Source organism: Canis lupus, chromosome 21 (genome assembly GCF_048164855.1).
Source record: "Canis lupus baileyi chromosome 21, mCanLup2.hap1, whole genome shotgun sequence".
Lineage (NCBI taxonomy): Eukaryota > Metazoa > Chordata > Mammalia > Carnivora > Canidae > Canis > Canis lupus.
This window is the reverse complement of record NC_132858.1, coordinates 7,060,164-7,074,359: the sequence shown is the minus strand read 5'-3', so window position 1 is coordinate 7,074,359 and position 14,196 is coordinate 7,060,164. Positions and strand designations below refer to the sequence as shown.

General features: G+C 43.1%; 2 protein-coding genes across 7 annotated transcripts in view; one reads left to right on the top strand and one right to left on the bottom strand.

Moving 5' to 3' along the window:
- Nucleotides 1-14,196, top strand: part of LOC140612570 (large ribosomal subunit protein bL21m-like) — a 75,419-nt gene that overhangs the window by 42,422 nt on the left and 18,801 nt on the right. The window lies entirely within an intron of this gene.
- LOC140612571 (DNA-binding protein SMUBP-2-like) overlaps nucleotides 1-14,196 on the bottom strand; it is an 81,534-nt gene that overhangs the window by 61,830 nt on the left and 5,508 nt on the right. Inside the window, exon 5 of one of the 6 annotated variants that reach the window (XM_072790260.1) lies at nucleotides 7,165-7,283. The exons of 3 other annotated variants lie outside the window; for them this stretch is intronic. In XM_072790260.1, the coding sequence (XP_072646361.1) occupies nucleotides 7,207-7,283 (77 nt within the window). In that variant the 3' untranslated portion in view covers nucleotides 7,165-7,206. Of the gene's footprint in view, nucleotides 1-7,164; nucleotides 7,284-8,619; nucleotides 13,804-14,196 lie in introns of those variants that run through there. 2 more of the 6 variants (XM_072790257.1, XM_072790259.1) reach the window with 2 other exon arrangements.

Below are 14,196 nucleotides of genomic sequence, written 5' to 3'. Positions count from 1 at the left end.
TTTATAAAGACACAGAGAGAGAGAGAGAGGCAGAGAGACATAGGCAGAGGGAGAAGCAGGCTCCCTGCAAGAAGCCTGATGCAGAACTCCATCCCAGATCCCAGGATCAGGACCTGAGCACAAGGCAGAAGCTCAACCACTCACTGATCCACCCAGGCGTCCCTCTAGTAAGCTTTCTATTTAATCTACACTTTCAAATGTATTGACATAAAGTTATTCAAGCGCAGTTCTGTCTCCTTTTTCTTTTTCTTTTTTTTTTTTTATTGGTGTTCAATTTACTAACATACAGAATAACACCCAGTGCCCGTCACCCATTCACTCCCACCCCCCGCCCTCCTCCCCTTCTACCACCCCTAGTTCGTTTCCCAGAGTTAGCAGTCTTTACGTTCTGTCTACCTTTCTGATATTTCCCACACATTTCTTCTCCCTTCCCTTATTTTCCCTTTCACTATTATTTATATTCCCCAAATGAATGAGACCATATAATGTTTGTCCTTCTCCGACTGACTTACTTCACTCAGCATAATACCCTCCAGTTCCATCCACGTTGAAGCAAATGGTGGGTATTTGTCATTTCTAATAGCTGAGTAATATTCCATTGTATACATAAACCACATCTTCTTTATCCATTCATCTTTCGATGGACACCGAGGCTCCTTCCACAGTTTGGCTATCGTGGCCATTGCTGCTAGAAACATCGGGTGCAGGTGTCCCGGCGTTTCATTGCATTTGTATCTTTGGGGTAAATCCCCAACAGTGCAATTGCTGGGTCGTAGGGCAGGTATATTTTTAACTGTTTGAGGAACCTCCACACAGTTTTCCAGAGTGGCTGCACCAGTTCACATTCCCACCAACAGTGTAAGAGGGTTCCCTTTTCTCCGCATCCTCTCCAACATTTGTTGTTTCCTGCCTTGTTAATTTTCCCCATTCTCACTGGTGTGAGGTGGTATCTCATTGTGGTTTTGATTTGTATTTCCCTGATGGCAAGTGATGCGGAGCATTTTCTCATATGCATGTTGGCCATGTCTATGTCTTCCTCTGTGAGATTTCTGTTCATGTCTTTTGCCCATTTCATGATTGGATTGTTTGTTTCTTTGGTGTTGAGTTTAATAAGTTCTTTATAGATCTTGGATACTAGCCCTTTATCTGATATGTCATTTGCAAATATATTCTCCCATTCTGTAGGTTGTCTTTGAGTTTTGTTGACTGTATCCTTTGCTGTGCAAAAGCTTCTTATCTTGATGAAGTCCCAATAGTTCATTTTTGCTTTTGTTTCTTTTGCCTTCGTGGATGTATCTTGTAAGAAGTTACTATGGCCGAGTTCAAAAAGGGTGTTGCCTGTGTTCTTCTCTAGGATTTTGATGGAATCTTGTCTCACATTTAGATCTTTCATCCATTTTGAGTTTATCTTTGTGTATGGTGAAAGAGAGTGGTCTAGTTTCATTCTTCTGCATGTGGATGTCCAATTTTCCCAGCACCATTTATTGAAGAGACTGTCTTTCTTCCAATGGATAGTCTTTCCTCCTTTATCGAATATTAGTTGCCCATAAAGTTCAGGGTCCACTTCTGGATTCTCTATTCTGTTCCACTGATCTATGTGTCTGTTTTTGTGCCAGTACCACACTGTCTTGATGACCACAGCTTTGTAGTACAACCTGAAATCTGGCATTGTGATGCCCCCAGATATGGTTTTCTTTTTTAAAATTCCCCTGGCTATTCGGGGTCTTTTCTGATTCCACACAAATCTTAAAATAATTTGTTCTAACTCTCTGAAGAAAGTCCATGGTATTTTGATAGGGATTGCATTAAACGTGTATATTGCCCTGGGTAACATTGACATTTTCACAATATTAATTCTGCCAATCCATGAGCATGGAATATTTTTCCATCTCTTTGTGTCTTCCTCAATTTCTTTCAGAAGTGTTCTATAGTTTTGAGGGTATAGATCCTTTACATCTTTGGTGAGGTTTATTCCTAGGTATCTTATGCTTTTGGGTGCAATTGTAAATGGGATTGACTCCTTAATTTCTCTTTCTTCAGTCTCATTGTTAGTGTATAGAAATGCCACTGACTTCTGGGCATTGATTTTGTATCCTGCCACGCTACCGAATTGCTGTATGAGTTCTAGCAATCTTGGGGTGGAGACTTTTGGGTTTTCTTTTTTTTTTTTTTTTCATTTATTTATGATAGTCACACAGAGAGAGAGAGAGAGGCAGAGACACAGGCAGAGGGAGAAGCAGGCTCCATGCACCGGGAGCCTGATGTGGGATTCGATCCCGGGTCTCCAGGATCGCGCCCTGGGCCAAAGGCAGGCGCTAAACCGCTGCGCCACCCAGGGATCCCCCCTTTTGGGTTTTCTATGTAGAGTATCATGTCATCGGCGAAGAGGGAGAGTTTGACTTCTTCTTTGCCAATTTGAATGCCTTTAATGTCTTTTTGTTGTCTGATTGCTGAGGCTAGGACTTCCAGTACTATGTTGAACAGCAGTGGTGAGAGTGGACATCCCTGTCTTGTTCCTGATCTTAGGGGAAAGGCTCCTAGTGCTTCCCCATTGAGAATGATATTTGCTGTGTGCTTTTCATAGATGGCTTTTAAGATGTTGAGGAATGTTCCCTCTATCCCTACACTCTGAAGAGTTTTGATCAGGAATGGATGCTGTATTTTGTCAAATGCTTTCTCTGCATCCAATGAGAGGATCATATGGTTCTTGGTTTTTCTCTTGCTGATATGATGAATCACATTGATTGTTTTACGGGTGTTGAACCAGCCTTGTGTCCCAGGGATAAATCCTACTTGGTCATGGTGAATAATTTTCTTAATGTACTGTTGGATCCTATTGGCCAGTATCTTGTTGAGAATTTTTGCATCCATGTTCATCAGGGATATTGGTCTGTAATTCTCCTTTTTGGCGGGGTCTTTGTCTGGCTTTGGAATTAAGGTGATGCTGGCTTCATAGAACGAATTTGGAAGTACTCCATCTCTTTCTATCTTTCCAAACAGCTTTAGGAGAATAGGTATGGTTTCTTCTTTAAACGTTTGATAAAATTCCCCTGGGAAGCCATCTGGCCCTGGACTCTTGTGTCTTGGGAGGTTTTTGATGACTGCTTCAATTTCCTCCCTGGTTATTGGCCTGTTCAGGTTTTCTATTTCTTCCTGTTCCAGTTTTGGTAGTTTGTGGCTTTCCAGGAATGCGTCCATTTCTTCTAGATTGCCTAATTTATTGGCGTATAGCTGTTCATAATATGTTTTTAAAATCGTTTGTATTTCCTTGGTGTTGGTAGTGATCTCTCCTTTCTCATTCATGATTTTATTAATTTGAGTCTTCTCTCTCTTCTTTTTAATAAGGCTGGCTAATGGGGGATCCCTGGGTGGCGCAGTGGTTTAGCGCCTGGCTTTGGCCCAGGGCAATCCTGGAGACCCGGGATCGAATCCCACGTCGGGCTCCCGGTGCATGGAGCCTGCTTCTCCCTCTGCCTATGTCTCTGCCTCTCTCCTTCTCTCTCTATCATAAATTAAAAAAAAAAAAAAAAAAAAAGCTGGATGAATTAAAAAAAAAAAAAAGGCTGGCTAATGGTTTATCTATCTTATTAATTCTTTCAAAGAACCAACTCCTGGTTCTGTTGATCTGTTCCACAGTTCTTCTGGTCTCGATTTCGTTGAGTTCTGCTCGAATCTTTATTGACTTTTTTTTTTTGTTGTTTTTTTTTATTTATGATAGTCACACAGAGAGAAAGAGAGAGAGGCAGAGACACAGGCAGAGGAGAAGCAGGCTCCATGCACCGGGAGCCCGATGTGGGATTCGATCCCGGGTCTCCAGGATCGCGCCCTGGGCCAAAGGCAGGCGCCAAACCGCTGCGCCACCCAGGGATCCCAAGTTCTGCTCGAATCTTTATTAACTCCCTTCTTCTCTTGGGTGTAGGATCTATTTGCTGTTTTTTCTCTAGCTCCTTTATGTGTAAGGTGAGCTTTTGTATTTGAGTTCTTTCCAGTTTTTGAATGGATGCTTGTATTGCGATGTATTTCCCCCTTAGGACTGCTTTTGCTGCATCCCAAAGATTTTGAACGGTTGTATCTTCATTCTCATTAGTTTCCATGAATCTTTTTAATTCTTCCTTAATTTCCTGGTTGACCCTTTTATCTTTTAGCAGGATGGTCCTTAACCTCCATGTGTTTGAGGTCCTTCCAAACTTCTTGTTGTGATTTAGTTCTAATTTCAAGGCATTATGGTCCGAGAATATGCAGGAGACAATCCCAATCTTTTGGTATCGGTTCAGACCCGATTTGTGACCCAATATGTGGTCTATTCTGGAGAAAGTTCCATGTGCGCTTGAGAAGAATGTGTATTCAGTTGAGTTTGGATGTAAAGTTCTGTAGATATCTGTGAAATCCATCTGGTCCAGTGTATCATTTAAAGCTCTTGTTTCTTTGGAGATGTTGTGCTTAGAAGACCTATCGAGTATAGAAAGAGCTAGATTGAAGTCACCAAGTATAAGTGTATTATTATCTAAGTATTTCTTCACTTTGGTTAATAATTGATTGATATATTTGGCAGCTCCCACATTCGGAGCATATATATTGAGGATTGTTAAGTCCTCTTGTTGAATAGATCCTTTAAGTATGATATAGTGTCCCTCTTCATCTCTCACTACAGTCTTTGGGGTAAATTTTAGTTTATCTGATATAAGGATGGCTACCCCTGCTTTCTTTTGAGGACCATTCGAATGGTAAATGGTTCTCCAACCTTTTATTTTCAGGCTGTAGGTGTCTTTCTGTCTAAAATGAGTCTCTTGTAGACAGCAAATAGATGGGTCCTGCTTTTTTATCCAGTCTGAAACCCTGCGCCTTTTGATGGGGTCATTAAGCCCGTTCACATTCAGAGTTACTATTGAGAGATATGAGTTTAGTGTCATCATGATATCTATTCAGTCTTTGTTTTTGTGGACTGTTCCACTGAACTTCTTCTTTTTTTTTTTTTTTTAATTTTTATTTATTTATGATAGTCATACAGAGAGAGAGAGAGAGGCAGAGACATAGGCAGAGGGAGAAACAGGCTCCATGCACAGGGAGCCCGACGTGGGATTCGATCCCGGGTCTCCAGGATCGCGCCCTGGGTCAAAGGCAGGCGCTAAACCGCGGCGCCACCCACGGATCCCTGAACTTCTTCTTAAAGGGGAATTTTAAGAGTCCCCCTTAAAATTTCTTGCAGAGCTGGTTTGGAGGTCACATATTCTTTTAGTTGCTGCCTGTCTTGGAAGCTCTTTATCTCTCCTTCCATTTTGAATGAGAGCCTTGCTGGATAAAGTATTCTTGGTTGCATGTTCTTCTCATTTAGGACCCTGAATATATCCTGCCAGCCCTTTCTGGCCTGCCAGGTCTCTGTGGAGAGGTCTGCTGTTACCCTAATACTCCTCCCCATAAAAGTCAGGGATTTCTTGTCTCTTGCTGCTTTAAGGATCTTCTCCTTATCTTTGGAATTTGCAAGCTTCACAATTAAATGTCGAGGTGTTGAACGGTTTTTATTGATTTTAGGGGGGGATCTCTCTATTTCCTGGATCTGAATGCCTGTTTCCCTTCCCAGATTAGGAAAGTTTTCAGCTAGAATTTGTTCAAATACATATTCTGGCCCTCTGGCCCTTTCGGCGCCCTCGGGAACCCCAATTAAACATAGGTTTTTCTTCCTCAGGTTGTCGTTTATTTCCCTTAATCTATCTTCATGGTCTTTTAATTGTTTGTCTCTTTTTTCCTCAGTTTCCCTCTTTGCTATCAACTTGTCTTCTATGTCACTCACTCGTTCTTCCACCTCGTTAACCCTCGTCGTTAGGACTTCTAGTTTGGATTGCATCTCATTCAATTGATTTTTAATTTCTGCCTGATTAGCTCTAAATTCTGCAGTCATGAAGTCTCTTGAGTCCTTTATACTTTTTTCTAGAGCCGCCAGTAGCTGTATAATAGTGCTTCTGAATTGGCTTTCTGACATTGAATTGTAATCCAGATTTTGTAACTCTGTGGGAGAGAGGACTGTTTCTGATTCTTTCTTTTGAGGTGAGGTTTTCCTTCTAGTCATTTTGCTCAGTGCAGAGTGGCCAAAAGCAAATTGTATTGGGAAAAAGAGAAAAAGAGAGGAGAGAAAGAAGGAAAGAAAAGAGAAAGAGAAAAAAAAAGGGAAGAAAAAGAAAAAAAAAACGAAAAAAAAAAAAGAAAAAGAGAAAGAAAAAGAAAGAAAAAAGGGGGTGGGGGAAGGAAACAAATCAAAAAGAAAAAAAAAAAAGAACCACAGGGGAGTATCTTCTGATTCTGTGTTTTTTAAGTCCTTGGCTTCTCCTGGAAGTTGTCCGTCTAGCTGATCTTCTGGGGGAGGGGCCTGCTGTGCTGATTTTCTGGTGTTAGCAGTTGGGGGAGCTGCTGTGCCCCTGCCTGGTGCAGGGCTCGGTGGGGGTTGTTTACCCCGTGAGGCCGCAGGAGGAACAGCCCCAGTGGCGGGGCAGCTCTGGAAACCTGGATTCAGCTCCGGCAGGAACTCCGTCTGCAGGGCCTGGAGGCTCCGGGGCGGGGCCGCTGCTCTGCTCTGCTGGGGCAGGGGCGTCCTTGCTGTCCTGGGCCCTCCCGGCCTCTGCCTGTCCCGGGGGAGGCGGGATCCTGGGCTGTGTCCCGGCGCCCTGTGCTCCGGAGCCTGAGCTGTTGGATTCGTGCTCCCGGGCCGCAGCCCCCCTCCGCGGAGCCGCCGCCCGAGCCCCGCCGAGCTGCTCCTGGAACCGCGCAGCGCCCTCCGCACGGAGCCTCTTCCTCTGCCCGAGCCCCTCCGAGCTGCTCCCGGGGCCGCGCAGCCCCCTCCGCGGAGCCGCCGCCCGAGCCCCTTCAGCTGCTCCGGGTCCCGCCGGGTCCCGCCGTGCGCGCTGCAGCCCTTAGGGAGCTCGGCGCACTCTCCTGGGCGCGCAGTTGCTCTGTTACTGTCCCCGGGAGCCCGAGGGCATCCTCGCCCTCCTGGGTCCTGCTCCACCTCCCCGCGAACCCCTTTCCCCCGGGAAGGTCGGTGCAGCTCCTGCGTCTCCGGGACGGGGCTCTCCTGTCCTGGGGACACTCGCCCCGGCCTCAGCCCGGCTCCTCGCGGGGCTCCTCCCCCTTGGAGGCCTTTGTTCCTTTATTTCTTCCCCCCCCCCCCCCCCCCCCCCCCCCGTCTTCCTACCTTGATAGATGCGCGAACTCTTCTCACTGTAGCATTCCAGCTGGTCTCTCTTTAAATCTCAGGCCGAATTCATAGATTTTCAGGATAATTTGAAGGTTTTCTAGGTAGTTTGGTGGAGACAGGTGATTTGGGGACCCTACTCTTACGCCATCTTGCTCCTCCCCAGTTCTGTCTCCTTGGTTTTATATTGGTTATTTGTGTCTTCTTGCTAAAGATATGTCAGTCTTAATTCTTTCAAAGGACCAATTTTCTGTATGTTTGCTTTCTACTTCAAGAATTTCTCTCTTTGTCTTTATTATTGCCTTACTTCTACTTTCGTTTTTGCCCCAGTTTTATTGGGACAGTTCTACTTCCTTTGGATTTATCTTGCTGTTTCGTTCCCCTAATTTCTTGAGATAAATGCCTAGATCATTCACTTTTAATCCCTTTTCCCTAACATATGCATTTGAGAGTATAAATTTTCTCCTAAGTACTACTTTAGCTTCATTCCACAAGTTATGATATGTAAAAATTTTATCATTCTCTTTCAACTGTTTTCTAATTTCCGTGATGATTTCTCCTTTAATCCATGGGTTAAATCCATGGTAGTTCATTTTAAGTTTCTAAGCACAGGGGGATTTTCTAGTTATCTAACAAAGTTGCACTGTGGCCAGAATGTAGACTTTAATTTCACTCCCTTGAAATATTCTAAGACTTTATTCCCACTTCATGGTCAGTTAAAAAAATTATTTGCTTAAAAATACAATGTATTCGGCAGGTGTTAAAAATAGTCTCTTCAAGGACACCTCAGTCGGTTAAGCACTGGAATCTTGATTTCTGCTCAGGTCAAGATCTCAGGGTCCTGGGATGGAGGGCCACATCGTGCTCCACCCTCAGCAGGGAGTCTACTTGGGATTCTCTCTCTCTCTCTCTCTCCCTCTGCCCTCCCCTTTCACTCTCTCTCTCAAATAAACAAATCTTTAAAAGAAGTTTCTCCAGAGTTTTCCTTTGGTGGCGGGGGTGGGGGGAGCGTCTCTATGACCATTTGGTCAATTCTGTTCATCTCAGTGTTTTCAAGTCTATATTATTCCTTAACTTTTGTCTGCTTTTTTCCCACTAGTTACTAAGACAAGTATGTAAAATCTTTCATAGTGATCGTGGGTGTATTTCCCCTTTGAATACGGAGGAGTTTTGCTTTATGTATTTTTAAGTGTTATTTAAAAACATTATTTATTCCTGGTGAATTAAATCTTGTATCACTATGAAGACCCTCTTTAACAATACTTTTAGCCTTTACTTCTTTTGTCTGATACTAATATCGCTATAGCAATATTCTCTTGACTGATACTTGCATAGCGTATCTTTTCCCTTTCTTTTACTTACAACTTTTCTATATCTTTTTGTTTTAATGTTGGATAAACAAAATCTAAATATATGCAATGTGCAAGAGACACATCTAAAACAAACAGATTTTATTGGAGCACTGATAGAGTAGGCAGTTAGGTAGACAGAAGCTGGAGGCAAGGATGGTGATAAATGGTTACACATTAGAAGCCTGAAGGGGGCACAGCATCTTGAAGTTGTGGCTTCCAGGACCCCTTGGCTAATAGACCAAGAGCTCCAGATGCAGGACGGGCCACTCTCCTCTCCCACCTCTGCTCCAGGGTAACCCCCAGACTCATTATAATGCATTCACGTTGTGTTTTAGCCCTACCCCCAATCCCAAGAGGGAAGGTTGCCCTGACGGTTCTGGGACAAACTTTGTAAAGTCAGAAACTAACCTCTCCCAACCTGTGGAAGGAGTCCCTCAAAGGATTGGAAGCCTCCATTAGAGACCACCCCATACACACACACACACACACACACATAAAAAGAAAAGACTCCTGTAACCTCGGGGCAGTTGCCACCGCTGAGCCGGCCCACTCTCCCACCTTGAGGGTTTACTTCCTTAACAAACTGCTTTGTGCTTCCTACTTTCTTCTGTCTTCGTTTTTTAATTTTTTTTAAGTTTTTATTTTTTTAAAATTAAAAAAAAAATTTTTTTTAAATTTAAATTCAAGTTAGTTAATATATAGTGTATTATTCATTTCAGGGTGGAGTTTAGTGATTCATCAGTTGCATACAACACCGAGCACTCATTACATCACGGGCCCATCACCCAGTTACCCACCTCCTTCCCAACTGTCTTTATTAGAGTATGGATCCTCATGGAAATTGTTCATAGGAAACCCAACAACTGAGACCTCCATTCATACAACACAGACTCTCCCACCCTGAACATCATGTATTCCATTTTCAGTTCCATTACATGTTCCATTATATTTAATGTCATCACTAAAGCATGAGATTCAAAATTACCCTTTTACTTGGCACTTTCTGTTTCACCCTGTTTTATATTTCGTTTTTTTTCTCATTTCTTGCCTTTTTGTTAGATAACTAGGTATTTTTAATGAATTACTCCATTTTTTCCCATTATTCATTGGAAGATAAACTCTGGTCTTGTTCTTTTAGTGCAAGGATTGACAAATTATGGCCTGTCGGTCAAACCTAACCTGATGCCTGTTTTTTGGTAAATAACAATGTATTCCAGCACAGCCACACTCATTTTGCACATTGTCTATGTCTACTTTGATGCTATGACAGTAGGTAGGTAGAGCAAACACCAAAGGGGGTCTACAATGACTAAAATATTTACTATCTAGCCCTTTACAGATAATTTGCAACCCCATTTTTAGTGGATATCCTTTAAAATGCAATGTATATATATATATTTTTTTTTAACATACCAAATTCTTAAAACCTCCTCTTTATGGATGATAAATCAAGTCCCTCAAAATCTTTTTTTTTTTTTAAGATTTATTTATAATTCATGAGAGACCCAGAGAGAGAGGCAGAGACACAGAGGGAGAAGCAGGCTCCCAACAGGGAGCCTGATGCAGGACTCGATCCCAGAACCCAAGGATCATGACCTAGCCCAAGGCAGATGCTCAACCACTGAGTCACCCAGGTGTCCCCCTCGGAATATTTTAATTATATTTTCCCCTTCCCGCATAGACATTATTGTACTCAGGAATTTTATTTTCTTAATAAACTCTGTTTGGGAATCATTTTAGATTCACAGAAAAGTTGCAAAGATAGCGGTGAGTCCATGTATGCCCTTCACTCAGCTTCACCTAACGTTACTGTAGAACGTTGGTACATTTGTTAAATCTATGTGATAACATTGGTACATTTACTTTTAACTAAATGCCAAACTTCATTCAGATTTCACCAATTTTCCCACTTACATCCTTTTTTTTGTCTAGGATCCAATCGAGGGTCCATGTTGGATTTAGTTGTCATGCCTCCTTAATCTCCTCCGGTCTATGACAGTTTCTCAGTCCTTCCTTGTTTTCTCTGACCGTGACAGTTTTGAGGAGTACTGGCAGGTTCTTAAATTTAGGTTTCTGTTTTCTGTATGCTTAGACTGAGGTTCTGTGTTTTGGGGGAAAAAAACCACAGAGGCGACATGCCCCTCTCATTACATCACATCAGGCAGTACATGAGATCAGCTGGGTGTTGCTAATCTTCATGACCTGGCTAAGGTTGTGCTGGCCAAGTTTCTCCTGCGTGGAGCTCTCTTTTTTCTCTTTCTATTCTCAGTGCTTTGGCAGCAAGCCCCTAAGTGGAGCCTACATTGTGGCTGGAAGGAGTGAGAGGTGGAGTGGGGTATATCTACACAATGTTGTTGTTTTTTTCGAAGATTTTCTTTATTTATTCATGAGAGACAGAGAGAGAGAGGGGCAGAGAGAGAGGGGCAGAGGGAGAAGCAGGCTCCATGCAAGAAGCCCTATGTGGGACTCGATCCTGGGTCTCTAGGACCACCCCCGGAGCTGAAGGCGGTGCTAAACCGCTGAGCCACCTGGGCTGCCCTATCTACACAATGTTATTTGGAATTCTTGTATAGAGAAAATTTGTCTCCTCTTATTTGTTCAATTCTTTTTTATAGCAGTACAAACTCATGCATACTTATTTCGTACTTTGTGTTTTAGTCCAATACAACATTATTTCTTTTGCTCAAATTGTTCCAACTTTGGCCATTGGGAGCTATCTCGGGTTGGCTCATTTTTCCTTTCAATATGACCCAATCCTTTTGTTTTTATGGATGCTTCTTTACTTTCTGGCCCTACAAGATGCTCCTGGCTCCCCTGCCTGTCTCTTTCTCCCATGACAGAGCAATGTAGTCACTAGTTTACAGGTAAGCGCCAATCTTCTCTCTTCCAAGAAAGAAATATTTTACACTGCCTAGATTCAGTGCCTGAGATTGACCCACCTGTCCAAATTATAGCTGAATTGGGATCAGATATTAGACATTTGCTGTGTTCCATCCCTGGAGCCACATTGGGGCCCCTTGATCACTGGCCTTACTGTCCCACGTGCCTGGCCCCAGCCTATCTACTATTCAAGACCAACTACGTTATGAAAAGAACAGTTGATTTGGAGGAGAGATCCTGGGCTCCAGTTTTTAATATAGTAAGTTTGAAGTATATGCAATATCCAAATATCTTCCACCCTTACCTCTTACTTGTCTTCAAGCAAATGAGTATAGCAGGAAATTGTTGACTTTGTCTTCCACAATCCAATCTTCTGGGACAATCCCAGTCCTCTAGGACAAATCCTTCCATCATTTCAGCAGAATTACTGCCTTGTGTTGATAACAGATTACACCTTTCTTATCTCAGAAGTTAACTTTCTCCAAAATAATGGTAAACGTTGTTATCCTACCATTTGTCTCTGCATAATTCTAAAAAATCTTTGAATCTCTTTAGCTCTCCCTAGAGGTTAGATTCTATTGACAATGACCTGACTCTCTGATATTGTAACCACAACAGTGTCCGAACATTTCCAAGTTTTCTTTGGATGTTCCCTCACCCTACCTCACTCAACCTCCTTTCTTCCAAAATTTTCCTTGACTCTTGGCCTACCTTATAATATCCCCCCAAATAATTCTGGCAGCTCTCCATACCTAGCTTGCTGTTCGAATCCACTTCAACTCTCTCTGTTTGTGTTGGAATTGTTTGTATGTTCTCATGAATTCCTGGGGGTGGGCATCAGACCTTAGCCATCTTATCTCTTCCATATGCCTGACTGTCTCCAGCACCTACTCCACCTAGTTCGTTACACCTCAACATCTTACACAACTGTCCAGCAGTTGAATCAACTTGATAGCATTGCACCATCCAAGTACATGGCAAAAAAACAAACCAAACCAAACCAAACCAAACACCCTCTGGACTTCTACAGTCCTCCTGCATCCATCCTTGGGGAAATATGACCCTGAACCATATCCATTCCACATGTGGAAGTGGGGCTACTGCACTTTCCCAAGTCCAGTTTCCCTGGGACCCAAACACACCCGCTCACATATGCTTGTCTCTGGCTGCTACATCAGCTCACAAAGCCTGACATATTTACAATCCATCCCTTTATTTAAGAAGTTTGCCAACGTATGCTACACAGTAACAGACCTTTCTGAAAGAAATGTTTCTTGGAATCTATTTCTAGTAGGGGTGTCTAGGGGGCTCAGTCCGATAAGCACCTGACTCTTGATTTCAGCTCAAGTCATGATCTGGAGGTCGTAAGATTGAGCCCCTGCACTCAGTAGGGAATCTCCTTAGGATTTTCTCTCTCGGGATGCCTGGGTGGCTCAGTGGTTGAGCATCTGCCTATGGCTGAGGGCGTGATTCCAGAATCCCAGGATCGAGTCCCACATCGGGCTCCCTGCATGAAGCCTGCTTCTCCCTCTTCCTGTGTCTCTGCCTATCTGTATCTCTCATGAATAAATAAATAAAAAATCTTAAAAAAAAAAAAAAAAAAGGATTCTCTCTCTCTCTCTGCCTCTGCCCCTCCCCTCCATGTATGCTCGACTCTCACAAAAAATAAAAGTAAAATAAGTAAAAATTAAAATAAGTTAGTTTTTCTATCCTGCTGCCCCTTTTTAAGTGCCCATAAAGTGACAAAACCAAATGACAAAAAGGAATTAGCAAATTTTGGAATCGTGTCTCCTCACTGAATCTTCTATGATGAAGACCAATTATTTGCCTCGTGTACTCTGTGCTCAGAGAGCAGCAGCTATGTGTCCAGCTCTATAGGGCACCGACTACATGGAGACACCCGACCCATGAGTGAGCAGAACTCCCAGGCACAGTGCCCTGATCTGGGCTGGCCAGACTGACACAAAGCTAGAAAGCAGCAGAGAACCACCTAACCCAAAGTCCCAGTGCACATGTGTGCATACATGTCTGTATGTAAAAGACAGAGTGCTCCACGTGGAAAAACTAGAATATACACAAGTACTAGGGAGGCCAACTCCAGATGGCAGGTTCCTGAGGTATCTGTTCCCCTGCTAATGTACTTATTTCCAAATATTCTACGATTAACACATACTCTATTACTCTTCTCATCAGAAATAAGTGATCTTCAATTTGAAGGATGCTGAGAGGGATTCCTGGGTGGCGCAGCGGTTTGGCGCCTGCCTTTGGCCCAGGGCGCGATCCTGCAGACCCGGGATCGAATCCCACGTCGGGCTCCCGGTGCATGGAGCCTGCTTCTCCCTCTGCCTGTGTCTCTGCCTCTCTCTCTCTCTCTCTCTCTCTCTGTGACTATCATGAATAAATAAAAAAAATTAAAAAAAAAAAAATGAAGGATGCTGAGAAATGACCAAATGCACTTAAGAATTGGGACTTTTCAAACAAACACAAAAACACTATTAAACACAAACACTCAATCATCCTATTTCCACATCACTGAGCTAGAACATCCTCACATCTCTAGAGAACGTAGTGAAGTCAACAGAATGAGCTGCTTCCTTGCACTAAATACACAAGAGGTCAGTCCATGTGAGTCATTCTGAGAAATTTAAAGTAGACTTTTAATTTATAAAAGAGAGATGCCTTCTAACTGTACATCCTCGAACTTTCACTCAAACACCCTGGGTCCTGCTGTTCTTGGTGTTTCTGTAACAACCTCGATCAGAAAAGAACACACAAAGGTTC